Below are 22756 nucleotides of genomic sequence, written 5' to 3'. Positions count from 1 at the left end.
GTGGTGTTCAAGAACTCAATCGACTGCTTTTGTCAACGCTATTAAATATGGGGTTTTTTTTTTACACGTTTTCTGAAATCAAACACAAACTTATTGTCTTTACTTTTGACCAACCAAAGACAAACGAAGAAGAAATTAAAGGAAATTCACTATAACATTATTAACAGTTACTTTATTCAATTCAATTCAATTCAAAAAACTTTATTTGTCCCCGGGGGGCAAAAAAAAACCATAAAAATAAAAATAAAAATAGTGTATGTATTGATACAGTATAATGCCTGTTTTTTATATTTCATATGATTAACTTCCCCTTTCATTTGTTGTTTAATTTTTATGTTGACACAATTTACAAAGCTTAATTACTCAGCCTGTTTTTGTGACCACAGCCATCTACGGAAGAGGATTAGGGCCACACATAAAAAAAAAAAAAAAAATAGAGTTCTGACTTTAAACTCAGAATTCTGAGTTTAAAGTCAGAACTACGGGTACCTGTAAGGACCAACTCCGGTGGATAGTCACTGTGCAGGACTGAACGTTAATCATTTTGCATTTCATAATTGTCCACACACTTCCTTCAATATTAATGCCAGCGGACTAATATCTTTCTTACATTTGTGTCCAATATGAATGATAATATAATGCTTTGTAACATTGTCAAAACACTGTTTTTTTTTTTTAACCTTATTTACCCTATCTCTTTTTACCTATATGGAATAAGGGGCTTCATCAACATTCAACTAAAGAACTGAATGTAAATGTGGCAAAAAGATTAAGTTGGCTACTCGTTTAAGCAATTCCATAATAGTTTACACAAAAGTTTCACCTGGGTGGTAAACCATCTTGCAACTCAAAAAACACAAATACAGTATCATTAAACTATAATTGTGCCACGGTTTTTGCTGCTGTTTCCCACTCCAGTACGCTCCAGTCAGTCCTGCACCTCCACCGGAGTTGGTCCTTACAGGTACCCGTAGTTCTGACTTTAAAGTCAGAATTCTGAGTTTAAAGTCAGAACTGTATTTTTTTTATGTGTGGCCCTAATCCTCTTCCGCAGCCATCCTATTCATCGTTGACTGTAGCTATTTATCTCTCGAGCTCCTGCTGCATATTGACAGTGACACATTAAAAAAAAGGTGGAGGTGTTGGTTGATTTGGCAAACAAATGTTTTGCCATCAGCGGTCAATTTGCATCAGGTTACAGTACATCAGGCAAACTTTGTCTGAAAGACAATTTTGTTGCTCCATGGTAAGCAATGCTATCCTCACAGCCTTCATGTGTGACGTCATTTTCCAGACCCATTAACACGGCATATTGAGCATGCAGTCTGTGACTTTGCATACTGTGATGCAAACAAAACAGAATACACAGCAGTATGCTTTTTAATTTGCATTTTTTTTTTTTAAAGTAAATTGGCACAGCTGTATCGTGCATTTGAAGGAGATGAGATCATATTGTTTTGATGTTTTTTTTGTGTCGCATTGAAAGTCTTGAGGTATGTTTTGCTGTCTTGATACCATTTAAACTTAGCTGCACTTTGTGGAGCTTAGTTGTGGCATCAGCAAATAGTTTCCCCCAATCTGCCACTTTCCTTTAACCTTGTGTGAAAAACAAGTCAGCTGAGATATTTAGATGTTTTGTTAGATATTGGACCCAGGAAGCGTGGTCATCATCTTCTAATTTCCAAACAGTCTTATACCTGCTTTCACTGATACTATATGCAGAATGTACCAGAGCTAACTGATTGCTATAGCCAATATAAAGACTCCTTCTCTCAAAAAAAAAACAGAATGGAGATTTATATTATCATAATGCAATAGACTTTTATTTACCCAACACAACACGATAAACAAAAAAACAACCAATGTTTGGCCCAACAATAAGAAACCGGCTGTGGAAACAAAACATTGGCCTACTATGATCACAAAAGACAAAATAATATTTCAAACTGTGGACAAATGTTTATGTGCCTAAATGTAGTAAAACCTGCAAATGGTAACACAGAATGATGAATGCTCTTTTTGTCGTACCCAACAATTCTTAATTATTTTACTGTTCTTTGTATTAGATACAGTTTGAAGTCACATATTCATGCTGTGCACCCTGTAATAATACAAACTATAAGGTCACATATCAGAAAATAGAACAGATAACAGGTCATATGGAGGAGAGAATACAGTTTAATGCATACAGTAAATCAAAGGGCTTATAGAACAGTGTGAACGTATAATAAAAAAGCATTTTTACTTCTTGTGTTAATGATTAACTAAAATAAATGATGTGCAATTTAAACAGTTTTCAATGAACTTCAAACTTTTTTTCTGGTTGAAGAGAAACATTGCATCATTTGTTTTTAGAAACAAAGATTTTCCCCTGGAGATGATGACGGACGTGTGTGTATTTTAATACCAAGTTTAGAACCACATTACCCATAAACCCTCCTTCATCCTGTGTTTGTGTTTGTCCCGTCATCATCTTTAATCTGCTGGAGAAGTTCTTTCAAAATGGATTTTCCTCCAAAAAGTAAAAGAAGCTATTTTTTTTTTTTAGAACTGCAGATTTTGCTCAAAGTAATAAAGCTGCAGTCTGTAAATAATAATGTGAATGTGGCACATTGATGACAGAAGCTAAACTAGGTGTTTTGAGAGCTCATACATGGCAGCATGCGCAGCCTGTGCAGATAGAGCAGAGGGTGCAGGTAGCTGCAGATGGTTGCAGCTGCTAAAGATACGGCCATATACTGACACTTGAAGGTTTGATCGAGAACTCGTCCTTCAATAATGAAGGTGATAGTGAAGGGGATGTAGTTGAGTGCCATTACAGCCTGGATGATAACAATGGTGATGAATGCTTTCTTCTTTATGGAATTCATCTCTCCTTTAACCTTTGGCTCGCTCCTCACTTTCTTCACCTTCCCTCCTTCTTTACAGCTGCTGCTCTCTCGTTTTCCCTCCTCACTCACAACTGGACTGCTTTTGTGAGTCTCTACTCCCTCCTCCCCGCGTTTCTTTTCCTTCTCGTGCGCCGTCATCTTCTCGTCCCCCGGTGGAGTTTTTTTTAATTTCTTGAGAACAAACAGGCTGCAGGAGCTGCCGATGGCCACGACAGGGAGGAAAACGGCGCACGCCTTGATGGAGGAGCGATATGAAATAATAAACGCAGCAGTGAGGATGTTAATGCACCACATGGCGACCAGACACCCACATCTGTACGGATGCCCCTTAAACCTGAAAAGCAACGAGAAAGTCAGATTGAATTAAAAATGTTTACTACAGATTACCTTTTCAGAGGCCGTATGAGGTCAGAAATATGAACAAGCAAGGTGCCAGTGACGATGCATATGTTTAAGGATTGAATGCTGACAATAAACATAATCAAAAAGTGCAATAAAGGGTCATTCCAGCCATTTATTATCGCAATCCCAGCTTTAAACTTACAAACTCTCAAAGACCTTTCTGTCAAACTGAAATGCTTGTTTTTTGTTTTTTTTTACTCTTCCTCATTCATTCAGTATTCATGTTTTTGAAGACGGGCATTAACTGACTATTGTCGGTCTTGCCAATCAAAATCGACTTACACCACAGCCTGTAAACCTGATTTTATTTTTTGCTTTTTAACCCCTTCTTTTCTGGACTTGCCCAACAGAAGGTGACATCAACATCCCTTCAATTCAAATGTGTGAATGTCTCATTACGTAAACCTTTTGTGTGCTTTTACCGTAGGTAGACAAGGGGTCGCACCACTGCCATGTAGCTCTCCACACACACCAGACTTTGGAGAAGGGGCTTCATGATAATTGCCGTTAAGTTCAGGAACGATATCGCAGTGAACACGGTGCTACTCTGCCACAGAAAGTGATTGACAAAGAATAGTGGCAGCATCATGTAGAAGGCAACCTGAGTGAGTGCCACGTGGAAGGGGAAGATGTCCGCAGGGAGGACACCAGCCACCTTTGACCTTTCAATTGAATCAAGATTAAGAAAGCTGTCATATCGTTTCATGGAGAGACAGGATGAAAAATGAAGTTTGAAAGAACTGGTTACAAAAAGGATACTGTATTCCAAAATGCCTGATTCAATTTAGAACATTTGTTTGGACAAATGAGCCGCACATGCTGAAATTACCTTTTCTGGAGGACATGCCGGATGAGCCAGATGTTTAAAGGAACGCCGACAAGGAACTCAAAGCTGTAGGCAGTCATGAGGATGATGAGGCCTGTCGTAGGTCCACCAGTCAGACACTCTGCCCAGTAATACTCCACAGCTGAAGAGGGAGCGTTTACAGTGGTGCAGTTCATATTGCTGGAAAAAAAAAAATACAGGGAGTTGACAACATGTTTTGTTATAGCAAAACGGCCTGAAGATGCATTATTTGTGACCTACATTTTGTCTTTAAATCAAAAAAATGTACTAAAAAGTATCAGAAGCAAACCTTTCAGAGTGCGGCGAGAGTGGTGATCTGAAGGCAGATTGGTTCGTGCCAAACATTTGTCCAGGGTTTGAGGGTTCATTTGAAATTGCTCCTGCTTTCATACACACTTTACATGAGGGATGTAGTGTAGATTTCCATAAAAAACTACATGAACCATACGAATGCTGTGCCCACCACAAGGTTGTAGCACAAACTGTACATGTTTTGTTTTTTTTAATTTAGGTACAGCATAGATTTCTTCTTTGCTTAAAACAGGAGAGACTGGGATGGATGAGAGTCTGTTTTCCTCATTAACTCAGACGGACTTGATCACAGGAGTAGCCACATGACATTGATAAATCTGCTGAAAGACACTCAATCCTGTAACCACTGATCTTGAATCACTGCATTTAAGCATTTGACTTGAATAATGTGTTTTGTGTGTGTGTGTGTGTGTGTGTGTGTGTGTGTGTGTGTGTGTGTGTGTGTGTGTGTGTGTGTGTGTGTGTGTGGGTGTGTGTGTGTGTGTGTGTGTGTGACTGCAGATGTGAACTAGCTCTAAGCTAACTCTGGTACCATGCATCAAAAGGCAACATTTATGTTTAATATTGTCCACGGTCCCATTACAAAAACAATAAGATAAAGATAAATAAAGATAAATAAATATAAAAGATAAATATATATAATATTATATTTATTATATATTATAAATATATAATATATATTAATATATATATATATAATATATAATATTATATTATTATATATTATAAATATATAAAATATAATATATATTAATATATATAATATATTATATTATATATATATAATATATTTATTTATTTATATATATTTTATATAATATATTATATATTTAATTTATAATATAAAAATATATAAATATAAATAAATATTGAATATATATTGAAATAAAATATAAAATAAAATATATTGAATAAATATTGAATAAAAAATTAACTGTGTTACTATTTAAAAAGCATGAATAAGATAATTGGTTAACCTTTTTAACTTATTTTTAGGTGAAACGTGTACTTGGTCCATACAGTTTTCATTTACCGGTTACTCATTTCATTATTCCTCGATCATTCTCTTGTTTGGATTCCAGCTACATGGATATAAATGTGAAATTGGTAACAAGCGTTTTTGAACGCAACTTTCGCAAATATGCAGAATGCAGGCCTCTGATTGGTTTGCGCTTTGTCATCCGGAGTCTTCAATATGCTCGGTATATAACCAGCATATTCTGCATGGGCGGAGCTATACCTCTCTGCAGACTCCGCCCGTACAGACACTCGCAGAAAACTAAAACAAGCGCTCACAATCTTTTTTTTTCCAAGAAGTTGCGCGGAGTTTAGATTTTGTACACATTTCAGTGGCGGGAGATGTTTGACTGAGCAAGACTGACACGATATCGTTTGTTTTTAATGTTGGAAACAGTGCCACGGTTGAAGGTTGACACACAAAGATAGCAAGTGACGATAAACGCCGTCGCCAGGGGAACAAGTCACGATGGATGATTTCGGCGTTTTTGCGGTTTTTGGAGTAAACGGTCCTGCTCAAAGGTTGCTGAGGTAATTTGATTTAACGATGGATATTTTAACAGTATCAGCAGTTCTTCCTCTTGAAATATTCTGTCTAGCTGCCTCCGTTTTAGTCCAATAGCCTCTAAAGTGTTTTCTTTACAAAGTTAATGCTAAATAAACACAGTGCATGTAAAAAAAAAAAAAACTTTTTTATACGCTCCTGAATGGCGCCTTTTGATGTAAGCCTTGTTCTCAGAGGACCCGTATGTTAAGCTTCTGTTCAGATACCTACTGTTATCTCTTGCCTTGTTTTTCCTGAATATGATAGGAAAACAATGTTACCGCCTTCCTTATTTTTTGGGGGGATATTTTCCTTTTTAAGTGGCGATGGTTCGTCTCGAGTTGCTGTTGCAGTTCCCCCGAGTGTCCGCCAGGTGGTGCTGTTCAGCAGCGGGCCGTGGGGGGAACGGATCTGCGTCAACGCGGAGCTCAACGACGCTGACAGGATGCCCATAACCATTGGAAAGATAACTCCATATAACAAGTAGGCAATTATACTCTTAAATCAGGTGCATATGATGAGATCTGACTGCTTCTTTTATTTGTTAAGTTTGTTGTGGTGGGATAATTATGCATCCACTGCTTATGACTCACCTCCATGTATTTATAGATAATATGATGTAATGAATTAACTCAGTAAACCGTGTTGTGACCCCCAGGTGCCTGTCATGGGAGCAGTGGGAAGAGGAGACATGGACTGGCAGTGTTATACTGAATGTCACCCTGGAAAGAGGAAGCCTGGTAAAATATTGGTTGTAATAATGGTTTGGAAAGAGAGAAAATCTACGAGACGGGTTCATTTCTTTTCTCTCAATTAGTAGACAATCATTTTTGGAAATATTCAACAGAAAGTGCTTGGCATTTTTCAGTGCGTCCTGAATGAATGAGGGTAAAATGGTATTCGCAAATGTTGTGTTTGTTTTTCTTTTCTCAGGAAAAATCGGATTGGTCGGAGCCGGAGCTCGTCCTGGCCGTGACAGAATACACCCCGAAGGTCATTTATGTGTGTTATATTTTCGGTGCTCGTGGTTGAGTTAGAAATGGGTCACGAGGACGTCAAGGTTTCAGACGGTCACGTTGTAGCTGTTTGTCGGGAGGCTTGAGACTCCCTGCCTGTCGTTAGGTTGAGACCCGCATTTCCAGCATGGTGACCGCCATAGATGGTCTTCCAAAGCCCCATCTAGTAACAGATGGGCGACTAAACTGGGCTTCGTCCATTAATATTTAGAGTCTATGGTTTTGACCTTGTAGAAAGTAATACATAAACACATCAACATTGTGATACTTTTGAATTGAGTTGTGCAGAGGGGGAGGGGGACGTGTGGAGATTACCAGGTGGTTATTATTTCTATGCTACGTATTAATAGAGCTGTGTATGTTTAAAAACCTTCTAATGCATTTGAGTTAACAGAGATTAGTGTTAGGCTTCATGTTGATTCAAAAAGTGGTCACATGTTAGTACACTTTACTACATTTCCCAAGATGCCCCTCACTAACGGAGAGAACAGTAACGAGAACACTTTTCATTTGAAGTCGAGAGTATCATGTCCTCCTCGAGGCCCAATGGGGTTGTGTTGCTGCATTGCATTCTGGTCTTTTGAGGCTAATCTCGGGGGCGATATTGGCTGATCCTGTTTGCCTACGATCATGAGATTTCCTGTTATGACTGTTTAAAATATTGATGCAAAAACTTGAGAGTGACTGACAGAAATCAGACGTGTTATACATCATTGATAGAATCTCTCCAAACTGTTTATGCTTTAAATCATAGATCAAACAGACCTAAAGCGTTTGCTGAATGATTAATGACGAGTTTTGTCCCTCGCAGGACACTGTGGCGCCCCTCACAGCTCGGGAGCTCAACGGCAAGAGGAAGAGAGAGCACGCGACCGAGGGAGACGGCGACGAGAACAAACCGACCAAGAGAGGGGAAGAGGAGAACGTGTGTCCAAACGGGGGCGCGGTGGAAAAGACCACGCCTGTGCGAAAGGGTAGAGTTCAAAACAAGGGCGGTCAGAAGCTGTTCAGCAGTGGAGGAGATGCGACAAAGACCAAGGGAACGGGTGAGGGAGCCAGCGTCCAGTTCACAATGATGAGGAGTGATTTAATGAATAAAAGTGTGTTTGGTAAAAAGTGTGTTTTCAAAGAGCATTTCTGTTGTGTTTGTGACTTTCTTGTGTGCCGTTTCTTCTCTAAGAATCTCCTTCTCTCTCTCTCTCTCTCCTCTCAACAGCTAATGTGGTAGGAGAGGCGCAGCGGATTGTGGGAAGAACGCCTCCTCAGAGTGCAGCCAGGACAAAGAGTAGGCAGGCCAAGACTCCCACACAAACTAGTGAGTTTGTGCATACACATACGAGACGATTTCAGATGTTTTTTTTTTTTCATATTCTTTTGTAATATTGACTTACTTTTCAGTCCCATGGCGAGCACCTAGATGTACCTCGCCCTACCTGAGTTAACAGAATATTATTTTCTCATGTCTTCCTGCAGCCCCATTGGTCAGCCCGTCAGGTCGCTGGGGTCAGTCTCTGTGTGCTATCGATGCTCAGACAGCTATTCTGATTGGCGGGCAGGGCGCCAGGATGCAGTTCTGCAAAGATCCCATGTGGAAGCTCTGCACAGGTAAGTTAGGAATCTAGTTTGGAGCAGGTTGGAGTTTTCTTCTGGATCCGTGTCAGCGCGAGTGTTCCTGTCTCCATCCCCCTCAGAGGACAAGTCCTGGGTTGCAGCTGAGACTCTGGCCGAGGGTCCGACGCCAGAGGCCAGAATCGGACACACGGCCGTCTACGACCCAGACTCCCGGCGGATTTTCGTCTTCGGGGGCTCCAAGAACAGGAAGTGGTTCAATGACGTACACATTCTCGACACACAGAGCTGGAAGTGGACCATGGTGGAGGTGTGTAGGCCTTTTTTTTTTTTTTTAAATTTCTTCCCCCATTATGCTCCTTGTCCACTTTCCTCATGTCCCCCCCCCCCCCCCTTCTCTTGTGTCCCCCAGGCTCAAGGTAAGGTTCCTCCTCTGGCCTACCACAGCTGCAGTATGTTCCGAGGGGAGCTGTTTGTGCTTGGCGGGGTGTTCCCCTGCCCAAACCCGGAGCCCGACGGCTGCAGTGACTCTCTGTACATCTTCGACCCAAACCTCTCCATTTGGTACCAGCCGATCGTAACCGGAGACATGCCCTCCCCTCGCTCAGGGTACGGTGGTCTGATTTAAAAAAAAAACACACCTTTGTTTTGTTTCTTAACACACATCTAAACACTCTCCTCGTATCCTCCTTTCAGTCATTCTGCGTGTGTGATGCAGGAGAGGAAGATCTACGTGTTTGGAGGATGGGATACTCCTGTCTGCTACAATGACATGTACATGTTGGACCTGGGTAAGCCACACACTGGGGAGCACAGAGCTGAATCTCGATGACCTCCCTAAACCCTTAAGGTCTTAATTGACGTCACCTGAAGAGTGACTGAGTGCACGAGGCTTAGAGGGCTCGAAATGGTTAAATAAGAATAGGACAGCACTTTGCGACTTCTCTGTAACCATGACAGCACAACGTCATTTTTTAAAATTTTGTTTAAGCTTCAACATTTGTTTCTCCTTTACTGTCCTTCCCCTTTTTTTTCCTTTTATTAAGGCGTTTGTTTACCGTTCTATTCTTGCGTGCCTCCCCTGGGAATCCTATGTTCCACGTCACAATGCTAGGAACTATGGGTAATTCCCTCACGCTAAATCTGTAGATACACCCGCTTACAGAAAGGGTGCATAAAGGGTCTCAAACGGTCTGCAAGAGATCCCTCACACACTTAATGATCGTGAAGCGTGAGGGGGGTATCGAGATGGTGTCACACACAACTTTACATTTCTGTACAATCTGAGAACACGTATACCTGATAGAGGTGTTAATACATGGCATTGATTGCGTCATTGACATGAGATGTTTTTGTTTCACAGGGCTGATGGAGTTTTCTGTTGTTAAAACGACTGGGAAGGCCCCGTCTCCACGAAGGTACACAACGCTGCACTCACATACACGTACATGCAGGTGTAGCTAACGCTGAACGGAGGATGAAAAACTGTAACCAGGAGCTGATCAGAGTCATTGCCTTGTTTTTTTGTTTTTTTCTTTGATCAGATTCTAAGATGCAATTATATATATATATTTTTTCTTAACTTGACGTGTGTGTGTGTGTGTGTTTCAGTTGGCATGGGAGTGCTGTGCTCTCCGACACAAAGTTCCTGGTACACGGCGGTTACAACGGAAACAATGCTCTCAGTGACACCTTCATCTTTGATATAGGTGAGAGGCCGCTAAAAATGACACACAAGATTGTTAATATGTCTTTTTATGTAAAATGAAAAAACACATTTCATCATCCATACAAACAAAAACACAGGGTGTTATAATCTTTATCATTTATTTTGAATAATAGAACTTGGCTACAAGATCAGGATGTACCTACCGTTATTAACATGATTTATTTAACTTAAGACACAAACAGCTGGACAGAGGTGACGCTCCCTCAGCTTGCCGTCCCAAGGGCGGGGCACTCCATCATCACCATGGAGATGGCTGAGAACCCCCGTTTCTCAGGGGAGGATGAAGGTGTGGACAAGAACACGGGACCGGTCAGCAGGACCTTGCTGGTGTTCGGAGGCGGAGACAACGAGGGGAACTTCTACTCGGACCTGACGACTGTCGCTGTGGAGGAACTGCTCGCTGCTTTTTAAAGAGAGGGTGAGACAAAGGTGAATCCTCACTCCCTGTCAGCATTGGAAGCTATTTAAACACCCCCAGAGACTCTTTATTATTTATATTCCTATAGTCTTGTTTTAGGCTTTTAAATTTACTGTGGCAGCCTGAGCATGTGGGATTTACAATTTGGGTGTTGTTTTTTTTTCTAATATAGACGTCAGCTCTGCATTTCAGGAATATGAAAGCTTCTTTTCTCGAAGAAACCTCTCAGTGTCTTATTTCAAACAAATAAAAACAAAGATTTTGTTTTGAGACATCAAATATGTTATAATATTTTAGTCATAAAGACCATTACCCAGTGTTTTATGTTCATGGTTTAAAGCTTTTGTAAAGGTTTCCTCAGGTATAATCTTTACTTCTAGGATTGTCTTCACTTTTTCTCTTCCCTTTGAATACTTCAGACTTCCTTTTGTACTGATTGTTTCTAAAGAAAAAACGCTTTCTATTGCTGCAGGTTCATTGACTGAGTTACATCATGCTCAGAATCATGTTATTTTATTTTGTCATTAACTCCAAACTGCTGATTGTGATCTCTAAAAAACCCTGTTCATGTTCCTTTTTTTGCACTTGGATTCTGTCTTTTATGAATAAACGTTTTTGTTTTTCAACGCTGTCTTTAAATCATTCACTTTTAAAATTCAACTTATTGCATTCCTGCAAAATGAACAAAGTGTGCAGATCTGTAGTGACAATAAACCCCAGTTGGACTTTAACAATGTCTACCATTTTCAAGAAAAGTTAACCCTTTATGAAGTACCGAAGAGATGCCATTTAATACAGAGTCCCCTTAATAACATCCCTGTTGGCCTAGAAACTCGGCTCTAACATGAGCTAATGTTAGTCCAGCAGAGTTCCACTGATGTTCTCTTCAAACAGTCAGAGCTACATGGCGGCATTTGAATCAAAGATTAGTGAAGCTAATAATAGTGTCATGAGTGGGGCTGTTTTCAAGTGAAATATTTCAGTGAATGTTCTATTAACCTCTGCTACGAGATTATCAGGCTGGGCATGTGTATAACCAGTGCATGAAGTAGAGACTACACCTAATGCGAGTGCAACATAATATACCATGGCATATGCCACTCATATGTGGCACATGCCGCCGCAAATGAGTGGACCAGAACGGCATATAGCATCATATGCCATCAGTGTGCCCCAGCCTTTGTCACTCACATGCGGCATATGCCGTGGCACATGGGTGGACCAGAACGGCATATGCTGCACCATGTGCCGGCCTGACACAGCACGAGTGAACCAGAACGGCGTATGCCACTGATATGCGGCACAGGAGTGTACCAGAACGACATATGCCACTCATATGCGTCACATGCCGCCACAAATGAGTTGACCAGAACAGCATATGTCGCGGCATATGCCATCAGTGTGCCCCAGCCTATGTCACTCATGCGACATATGCCGCGTCACATGAGTGAACCAGAACAGCATATGCCACTCATACGCGGCACATGAATGGACCAGACTGGCATATGTCCCCTATATGCCACTCATATGCGGCACATGCATTTGCCGGCACATGAGCCACTCATGCCAATCATGTGTCGGTCTGAAGATGACACTAGGTTAAATCAACCTTTGTTAATGATAATGTCTTAAAATCAACATTTTAATTTCATACATCACTCTTAATTATAATTAAATATAAACTTTAACCATCCCTAAACTGATTTTTGTCAAAACCAAACAGTCTGCCATAATTCTTTTTCTCAAAAAGTCAAAATAATGGCCCCAAATTTCTCGTTTCACATGCTACCTATTTGAACATACTCCCCGTGGTCTCGACACACCTCGACATGCACAGGGGTGCGAGGGCCCTTCATCACCGCTTGCGGTTTTAATTATTATTATGTTTTCTACTCTGGTGTAATTGTTCAATAACTGCTCCACTTCCAAACTTTGTATAATAAATGATTCACTAAAATTGAAATCCCTGGTAACAGCTGGTTGGTTCATGCTCTAGTGCACTAAGATCATACATGTGACAACCAGATTTGGATGCTTTTTAATTGGTTGTCACAGTAACCAAGATTTGCATTACTGCTAGAGAGTAAGTAGGGCCGGGCTAGATTCTTCTAGATGCGATCCGAAATGCGAAAAAGTCCCAAGGGACAGGCTGACAATGATGAACCAACTGTCTGTTGATGATGTGTTTGGTTTGCCAGCCTGTTAAGAGAAAATGATTGGCTACACATTAAAAAAAAACAAAAAAAAACTGTTATTACTGCCTCTCTCTGGCTGATACATTTGGCACCCTGAAATAGGAGGCAGGAGATAAAAAAAGGTGGGTATGTGTTTGAATGTTCATCCAGTGACACTTAAAATACCCTCAAATCAGCTTCAATTAACATTCTGCAGTTCAACCTCCTACTAAGAGTGTCCTTTCTACTTAGACACACAATGGAAGTATGGCTGCCAAGATCGCATTCTCATACAAATATTAACGGGACACACAGCAGGGACTTGTATTAGGAAAGGCTGCAGGATTTTTAGATAGATAGGTAGATAGATAGATAGATAGATAGATAGACATACAGATAGATAGATAGATACTGTAGATAGATAGATGGATAGAGAGATGTTACCCTGTAATATAACCTCTCGTCCTGCAGATGGAGACACTTAAGCACATTTCCCCAAGCAACAACCCACTCATGTAAAATGTACAGCTCATGTAAAATCCCCCCCTCCCAAAAAAAAATGCATCCAGTTAGTTCATGTAGCTATTTACATGGCAGGTTGAGATATTTTCTGTGATACTTTCTCCACAGATTCAGGTCACACAGGCCTGCAATGCATCTAACATCAGTCCTCAACATTCAATTGGACATGCTCCAAAAGCCTTGAAAGAGTGGGATATTCCCCCCAAAATTAGTTGGTTTGTTGTACACGGATATATTAGTTACGAGAAGGGCTGCAGTGATACATAAACAAGGCTGTTAACTATATAGAAACAGTCTTTGTGTACTTTAAAAATAGTGGTGTTCGGCTCCTGAGAACACTCTATCCATCATCCGGGAAGGGATTTTCCCCTAGATTCATCCTGCCAGTTGGATGCTTTCCCAGATATAAGTAAGACGCCCCTTCATTTGCTGGTTTCTGTTTTATTTCCCCACTAACATCCTTGCATCCTATGAATATTTGTTTGTTTTTTTAAAAGTCTGCATAACTCCTGGTTGACAGAGTTCAGAAATCAGTACTTCCAATCATAGCTCTTTCCTCACTCCATGGCTGTTGCTAAGTAACTTGAAAATGTCTACAACAGCTGTCAGCATCTCACAATCGCACTTATAGGTACATATTTACAAATTACTCTTATTTTCACAGCTGCGATTGCAATTAGGAAACCATAACTCCACCACGGTAACGTATAGTTTAGTCATTTGCGGCAACTACAGACATATCTATGTAAAAATGGTGCATTGGGATAATAGGGTAAATATATACAATCCACCAAATGTATTTAAAACCACAAAAAGACGGGGGAGTCTTACTGAGCAATGAAAACATGAACCTTCACTGTCAGAAAAGATCATTTTAATGTACGTTACTTGGTGTGCAGTGGTCATACATGACACGACACATACCTTGGTTACTTGACCATGAAAGTTACCTTCACATCTGGTTCTGTTTTATTTGCACAGTTTGTTTTTCTGTCATATTTATCTTTAGTAACTTTGTATACCTTTATTGTTTTTTAATCACTACATTTTCAATGTTCAAGGCATTATTGATTTAAGGTTTTTAGGTTGTTTGAAGATGTCTGTGTAAGAATTAACACAAAAAAAACACGAGTTAGAAGTCCTCTGCTTTCTATTACAACATGACTTGTTTCAGATAAAATGTATGTCTGAAGTATACGACGTGTAGAGGTGAGTGTGCATCAGGTTAAAGGTTAAAGGGGATTTGACTTCCTTGTGGAAATATCTGGCAGCACCTATAGGCACCTTACCTTTGACACCTGCAGAGCTTAGAGAAAGTGTAGGATAAATGGGAAATTAACTTTCTAGTCTTCTGACAACTCAAACTGCTTTTTGCACCACAGGTCACACTTACCCATTCACACACTGATAGCAGAGGCTGCTATGTAAAGTGTCCATCAGTGTTAAATAATCACATTCATACACATTCTCAAGCAGCAGGAGCAATTTTGGAATCAACGTCTTGTCTTGTAAAAGGAGCTTTGCCATAAGGTTGTTGATAAGGATTGTTTTCTCCCTAAAAGAATACACCTATTGGTTCCTGTAATATATCTGTGGACTGTTAACTCCACTCTCCTCAGTTAAAAACAAAACAGAATTAAAACAGAACTGTGATTACATGATGCACACACACCACACATTCCAATCTGCACATTGCACTTTGACACCCTGGACACTTTACATTGTTTACATTATTCTATATTTTGTATATTCAAATATTTCTTTTTTAAATTTTACATTATATTTCTATTTTACTGCATATATGTGTATTAGTAATTTGAGTGTTATTGCATGGCTTTGCGGAACAGTCTTTACATTTCACTGCACATCTGTATGAGCATGTGACAAATAAAAATCTTGAATCTTGAATCCTGGGATGTGAACAAATAAATGCTACACAAAGAAAGTGCACAATTACAGAATAAGACATGTGTTAAAATGTAGTTAATCACTTGTACAATCAGCCAATTTAGCTACAGTAGCCTGTTTTTTTTATTATTATAACATTATTATAACCATGGAGTCATACTCTTGTTTTTGGGGCCCTGGACAGAAAGTTAGAGCCAAACTATGTGAACAACGAGTTTGGCCACTAAGTAACAATGCAGGAAACTGATTATGGTGTATTTTAGTGATAGGGTTAGGGTTCAAAAATAACTATGACATCACGTGACACATGTGTGAACCTAGGGCGTATGTGGGAAGCTTAATTCTACTTCTTTTCTTTTTTTTAAATGTATTTTTTAATTACAAGGACCAACAAATTAACACAATACACAACAAACCACAACAACAACAACATACAGACACATTACAACAACAACAACAACAACAAAAAAACGAACAAAGATTAACAACAGCAGTTTTCACAATCAGTAGAGCTAAATAAAATCATTCATATTCTATTCAATTGTATTTGATGTTCCTATACACATTACACTGAACCATTCCTCTTTTAGAAATATTACAAAACTCAGTGAATACAAAACTCAGTGATACGCATGGAGAAATTGCGAGCTAATGATTCAAAATGTAAACATAAATGGGAAGAATTTTGGGGTCCCTTCTTGCAACATTTGGACTTACCCTGACAACATTTGTACCTTTCTTGTTTTATTTATGGACATCTCTATTGCGGACAGCTTGGATGTAGCACTAACACATTGATGATGTATGATGATATGTATGCTGTTTGTGTCCTTGGCACATGAACTATTTGTAATATGTTTACCTCCTCTCTGGTTGTGAGTGTGTGTTTGTTTGTTTGTTTGTTTGTGTGTTCTGGGGTGGGGGGATTTATGTCCATGGATTGGGTTGTGGGTTTTCACTCCTGTTTGTATTGTGATGTCATAAAAATGTTAATAAAAATAATAATAAAAAAATAATAAAATAATAAAATATATATATATATATATATTACAAAACCTCAAGAGTACCTCTGAGTATATGAGATAATCTCTCCAAAGACAAGATGGACATCAGTTTTTCACACCACATTTAGATATCAGGAGGATCTTCATCTAACCCAGGGATGGACAACTTTGGTCACAGCAAGGGCCACATTCATTTAATTCTCACTGCCAGAGGGGCCAAATTAAACGATTACAGTCGATTATGTCTCAAATTTAACTCAACATATACCAGTGATCAAATATTATTATGGACATATTTCTGGTTTTCACTATTTCATGGCAGATTTTGTCATCTTTTCTTCATGTTTCCAATTAATTGATATGTCAAAATTGACCTGAGGGCCACATTGAGGGTTGATGGGGGCCGCATGTGGCCCCCGGGCCGCCAGTTGCCCACCCCTGATCTAACCATTTTCTGTAACACTGTGAGGCGTGCAGCATACAAAGTAACTCTAAGAATGTACTGGTGCCTACAGTCACAGAAGTCCAGTCGAAGAACAAAATGATGAGGATTTTAAAGGAATATAACGCCCAAATATTTTCTTTATCTCATTTTGGACCGAGAGCCAGAATTCTGTGATTTTAGGACATGACCACATAATTCTACATCTAAAAAACTCCACACAACCTAACCCTAACCCACCTCTCAAGTCCCCTTTACTAAGCACCTTCTCTCTCTCCCCTTCTCTCTCTCTCTCTCTCTATCGCTTCTTTCACTTTTTGTATCCTTTCTTAGGTATTTCATATAGTTTTGTAGTTTTTCTGTTCGTAGTATGATGTGTGTCTATTGATGTCTTATTTTGCTGTCTTTATTTGTCTTATTTATTTTATTTTATTTTTTACTGTATTTTGGAGTCGTTGTCCTATGGAAGCCCATTTCCGCCAGTAAAAAAAATAAAAATGAAAATAATAAAGTCTCATAATTTCAATGTCATTTTTTTTTATCTCATTATTTTGACTTTTTGTCTCATTATTTTGACTTTTTATCTCATAATTTTGACTTTTTATCTCATTATTTTGACTTTTTATCTCATAATTTAAATTTTTTATCTCATTATTTTGACTTTTTTATCTCATTATTATGACTTTATTATCTAATTATTTTGACTTATCTCATTATTTTGACTTATCTCATAATTTCAACTTTTTATCTCATAATTTTGACTTTTTATCTCATTATTTTGACTTATCTCATAATTTTGACTTTTTATCTCATAATTTTGACTTTTTATCTCATAATTTTGACTTTTTTATCTCATTATTATGACTTTATTATCTCATTATTTTGACTTATCTCATTATTATGACTTTATATCTCATAATTTCAACTTTTTATCTCATTATTTTGACTTTTCATCTCATTATTATGACTTTATTTTTGATTTTTTTAACTGGCGGAAATGGGCTTCCATATATTGTCCTGACCTTGTCTGTTTTTTGGGGTTTTTTTGTGCCTCATTTGTATATCACCAGTTTGTCACTTTATTGCACCTAAAAAAAAAACTAAAAAAAAACTACACACAAGCACCTGCCATTTGCCGACACCACCAGTTTAAAAGTCACGGAAAAATCCGAGTAAAACCGAACACAGACCAAACTCCCCTCCCTCCCAAAATCTTCTCTGTCTGTCGTGGTGCAAGCAGCCATGTTGCTGCGAGCTTGTTCCGGTATCAGGGCAGGATCGTGCGCATAGACTGCAATTCGGGCGCAGCTCTCCCTCACCTCTCTCTCTCTCTCTCTCTCTCTCTCTTGTCGCCCGTCACACACACCTCGCATCAAGACAACCGATCATGGATTTTACAACCTGATGATCCCCTTTTTTTTTTTTTTTTGTGTGTGCAATCGACTGGCCATAGGGGGGGAATAACAACAGGACGAGCTGGTTTATCGCCACACTGCACTGCAGCACTGCTGAACGACCTTTATTCCAATCACGCATCACAAGGAAAAAGAGCGACCGGTGATTTCCGTGGATTTTTTGAGTTTTTTTTTTTGAGTGCTGCGGCCGGAGAGAGAGGGATACAGCTAACTAGCTTTGAAAAGAAACGCGGAATTATTTGGCTGCATTGGCGTCAAATTAAGTCGTCATGTGACAATTCAACGCGGTGCTTATTTTGTTTTTTTTTTAAGGATTCCGTGTGAGTTTCTGTTCTGTGCATTTTGGGGAAGGTCGAGACCTCGCCGGGAATAACTTTGGCCTGAAAGTTTGTCCACTCAAAACCCTTTTGCTCCTGACCTGAATCGAAAAGGAAGTATCTTTAATGACAACATTTTGACAAAACGACGTCGACTGCTTCGTGAAAACAACCCAGGAAAACATCTGTTTTTTTTTTTTTTTTTTAAAGATTTCTTTGACAGCCCGTAGTCGTTTTTTTTTTTATTAGCAACCCCTTTTAGGTTAGCATGCTAATTGAACCAACACAGCCCAACTTTTCCTCAAGCTTTCCAAAACGTCACAGCGTCCGCCCGGTCGCTTTCTAGTCACCTTCGACGCTGCTAATCGGTGATTTAGGCCTGGATGTTTTCACCCTCACACCTAAGCTAAACAACAAATTCGCCTTTTACATGCTTGTTGACAAACATGGGACGTGCGGCTGCTGCTAGCTTAGTTTCCAGCTAGCTGGCTAACTCCGCTAGCCGCTGATGTGGGGATTCAACTTGTTGATTCACGGGCTCTCCTGCTAGCTGGCTAGCACTTGGCATTTGTTGTGTCATCATCTAGATCAGATTTTTAAATGCACAAAAGACACTGAAGAATCGTCATATTCACACCGTCCCTTCCCCCCCCCTCCTTTATTTGGAAACTTGAACTTTTTTGTTTTCTAAAATGTCAACAAGGATCCCTCTGGTGCAAGTCATAGAGAATTCAACCGGGCAGGTAAGATGCAAGATTATTCTGCAAAATAATACCCCCCCCCCCCCCTTCAAGACTTTACACTTTGCAAAGGGATTGTTATGTGCTGTGGAGAGGCCCAGGTTGGCCTTCGTGAGTCTCTGCTTTTCTCTGTGTCTCTGTTGTCTTTGCCACACAGCAGTGATTCACCAGCTTGCCTACGCACTCACACTGGATTTCCCACTCCTTGCAGAATAAGAAGAACACATTTAGGTGTCTGTTTAGTCTGTGTGTCAGGGCATGTCCTCCTACTTGACTTTTTTTCCTTACTTTTACCTGTCCTGTTAAAGACAATCTTTTCAACCACTTCCATATTTCTAAAGACTTTCAGAGTAAAGAAGACTGACCTCCTCATAGTGGATTATTATCTCATATTTCACCCTGACACATTTCATTTGACAGCATAGTGAGTATACTGTTTGTTACAGTTTAAAAAATCTTTCCCAACTAAGTCAAGTCAGCTTTATTTATATAGCACATTTATAACAGCCGAGGCGTACAGTAAATTAGGCAAAATACATTGCATCCAAAACATCATAAAGACACGTAAAAGTAAAAAATTAAAAGTAAATTAAAACACAAAACAATAGTAAAAGTTCTAGTGGACACTGCTGCTGGGATAAAACACTCAACTAGATTCAAGAGTCAAGATTTTTATTTGTCACATGCTCATACAGATGTGCAGTGAAATGTAAAGACTGTTCCGCAAGGCCATGCAATAAACACTCAAGTTACTAATACACATATATACAGTAACATTTTAAAAATAAATATTTGAATATACAATATATAGAATATAGAATAATGTAAACTAGAGGTAAAAGCCAAGTAGGAAGTATTTTAAAAGAGAGTATGGCTAACTTTAGTTGTAGAATTGAGGTGTTATATGATTAAAACATTATAATAATTTTTGAATTGTAATATAACAAAACTAGACACTTAGATTCTTGCCGAAAAGGTTAAGGAGATTAACAAATGAATTGTGTGGTCCAGGGCACAGCTGAAACCCAAATAGATTGAATTTATGATATTGTCACAATTTGATCCCAGACTTTTAATTTGAAATGATTTGGGCTCTGTACATGTGGGATGACTAAAGATAGTTTCAAACAGTACACATCCTCTTTTGACCTAAAACTACTGACCTTTACACTCAGGCCTGAGGGCTCATGAACACTCGAGGAGTCTTAATTCATTTAAACACCCGTCAAAGCAAAGAGTTCAGGAGCCAGAGTTACAGAAGATTTAATGTTTCCTGTTTTCATTCATGTTGGTAGTAAAACAGTTTATCAGTGTACTTAAAAGTTTAAAAGACAAAGAAACAACCGGCAAGTGCTCATTATTAGACATCTGGAACAAAACCATTGCTTTCAAGACTGCAGTATCTTTCTTAATCTTGTAGACAGTTTGATCTCTACACTCTTTGTAATTATGAAAGCCACAGAGGCCCACATTATAGTTTCCAATACAGACCATGACTAGTCTTACTTTGACAAGCTTGATGGGATAGATAGGTAGAAGTTTTGGGTGTCTACATGTAACAGGGTGGCCAGTGTATGATGTCAGGACGTGTGTGCTTGACCTGTTTCTATATTTGTGTTGCTTGAGTAATGTGAAAGTAGTTGTGTTGAGTCTTGGTGTGAAAGATAATTTAAGAAGTTGGTCTGTAGCTTTGAAGAGCAAAGCAGCATAAACAAATGCACACACATAAAGACACATTTGATAATACCTTTAAAAAAAGTGAATGCCCAGTCAAGGGTTATTACAGACATGTAAAATGGTTGATTAAAGTAGCACATTTAAATGTTGTCTATACTGCTGCAGCCTTAACCAAACTGTGTTGTAGTTGATGCATTAAAAGCCCAACCCTTGTGTGTAAAGTGCAGCTGCACATTAAACCAGACCTTAGACCTGCTCTTACCAGCCAGTTGGGAAGACTCTTGGTGTTGGACACTCAAAGGTTAAAAGATTGAGTTTATCTTCGCTCGTTGTACGAACAAAATGCTGACGGAAGTTGTGTTGATACCATGTTCTCACTGCATGTGTTGTGTGTGTGTGTGTGTGTGTGTGTGTGTGTGTGTGTGTGTGTGTGTGTGTGTGTGTGTGTGTGTGTGTGTGTGTGTGTGTGTGTGTGTGTGTGTGTGTGTGTGTGTGTGTGTGTTGGCTTGTCTCACACAATGGATCACTGCTTCCGTAAGACTTAACAAGAAAGTAGATCGTCAGCTACATTTGTGTGAAGGTAAACTGACGCCAGTGACGAATGCATATTCTTACATGGATACACACCCATACCTGCAGCAGAGGTCATAAACGGTATAGTTGATGATTACATAAGTCTTTGACTTTTACAGCCACAGTCAGTTTTAACCTGTTATAAGCACACTCCTCATTGTTTTCATTGTTTTTAATTTGACAATTTTTGGCACTCCAAAGGACCAAACAAAAAAAAAAATCACATTTTAAACTTTGCTGTGTACAACATTATTTAACAACACCTTGTGCTGGCCAGTCATGAACTGGAAAACATCCACATAAGTAGATCCACAACTTTGTAGTGTTCAGCTTTGTTCAACAAGCTACAAGAAGACTGAGGGGATTGTGTCATAATGCTTAAAAGTTGAACACTCAGACTTGAAAAGAGTATAAAACCAAAGTACAATACCCTGGTAATAAATAACACTCACACTAAACTTCCGGGTATGCCCTACCCTGTACCAATACAGCCCCATGTGGTGTTATGCTGTAGTGCCATTTTAGGCCAGAAAGAACCCTTATACACCCTATGGCACCTAGTTAGGATTTGGGGGTGAAAGAAGAAAAGTTTGGGGTCATGGCAAGTCCTTAACTTGGTTTGTAGGCAAAGGGTCACAGATGGATACTCCCACACACAAACGGTCTGTTTTAAAGTCCATGTATAGAAAGCCCCTGGTGTCGGGTCTCAAGATACAGGACAAAATGGCACCGGACACGAAAGCAGGCTCAGTGTTGACATGACTGTCTCTGTTCCTGTCAGGTACTCCAAATGTATATTTTGACATGGTTGAATGTGCCTCTTCTGAAAGCAGATACTCTTTACAAAACGTAATGTTGGACCTGCACGAGGCCTGATATTCCTAGAATGGAGAGGCAGTTTATTTTAATGTTTCACATTTTGGTAGCCTAATGGAGATTCACTTGACCGGGGATGGAAAGTTTGAATGGCAAACCAAGCTGCAAGTTAATGTTTTTAAGTGTCAGCAGGGGTCTGTGCAGTGAAAGCTACCGATCCAGGCTCATACTGGATAGCTGTTAAAAGGAAGAGAAGTGACTTGTGACATCTTCCTAACGGTTTTAACAGCAGATACACTGAGTAGCAATAAACCCACATGTTTTGCCATGTTACACAAGGGTTTTTATGTGGCTTTAAATTTTGAGGAACTTAATGCCATTTAACAATAACCTAATGGCACACCAGTTGAACTTTTAATTTGT

At 39.3% G+C, this 22756-nt stretch overlaps 2 protein-coding genes across 10 annotated transcripts in view; both read left to right on the top strand.

The window, feature by feature from the left end:
- The first annotated feature begins 5774 nt into the window (after positions 1-5774).
- krcp (kelch repeat-containing protein) lies at positions 5775-11371 on the top strand. 2 transcript variants are annotated; one of them, XM_061031310.1, is made up of 13 exons: positions 5775-6000; positions 6335-6496; positions 6672-6753; positions 6947-7006; positions 7841-8075; positions 8246-8344; positions 8503-8634; positions 8721-8908; positions 9011-9207; positions 9295-9389; positions 9962-10016; positions 10210-10307; positions 10500-11371. In XM_061031310.1, the coding sequence occupies exons 1-13, from the start codon at positions 5939-5941 to the stop codon at positions 10736-10738; spliced, it is 1704 nt and encodes a 567-aa protein (XP_060887293.1). In that variant the 5' UTR covers positions 5775-5938; the 3' UTR covers positions 10739-11371. The 2 variants fall into 2 exon arrangements, with proteins under 2 accessions (XP_060887293.1, XP_060887292.1); XM_061031309.1 differs by having other exon boundaries at positions 7826-8075.
- A 7562-nt stretch (positions 11372-18933) lies between these two features.
- mark2b (MAP/microtubule affinity-regulating kinase 2b) overlaps positions 18934-22756 on the top strand; it is a 47604-nt gene continuing 43781 nt past the window's right edge. For 4 of the 8 annotated variants that reach the window (XM_061031241.1, XM_061031239.1, XM_061031238.1 and 1 more), the window contains exon 1: positions 18934-19270. In XM_061031241.1, the coding sequence (XP_060887224.1) occupies positions 19220-19270 (51 nt within the window). In that variant the 5' untranslated portion in view covers positions 18934-19219. The remainder of the gene's footprint in view (positions 19271-22756) is intronic. The other 4 variants (XM_061031237.1, XM_061031243.1, XM_061031240.1 and 1 more) reach the window with 1 other exon arrangement.

The sequence above is a fragment of the Labrus mixtus genome, chromosome 23, assembly GCF_963584025.1.
Source record: "Labrus mixtus chromosome 23, fLabMix1.1, whole genome shotgun sequence".
Classification (NCBI taxonomy): Eukaryota; Metazoa; Chordata; class Actinopteri; order Labriformes; family Labridae; genus Labrus; species Labrus mixtus.
This window is presented reverse-complemented; position numbering and strand designations above follow the sequence as displayed.

Bases quoted from the DNA above. Each gene is read 5' to 3' on its own strand.
- krcp (XM_061031309.1), top strand. From the start codon at position 5,939: ATGGATGATTTCGGCGTTTTTGCGGTTTTTGGAGTAAACGGTCCTGCT. The intron at 8,909-9,010 runs GTGTGTAGGCCT...TGTGTCCCCCAG, and splicing joins GGAAGTGGACCATGGTGGAG to GCTCAAGGTAAGGTTCCTCC. The intron at 10,308-10,499 runs GTGAGAGGCCGC...ATTTAACTTAAG, and splicing joins CACCTTCATCTTTGATATAG to ACACAAACAGCTGGACAGAG.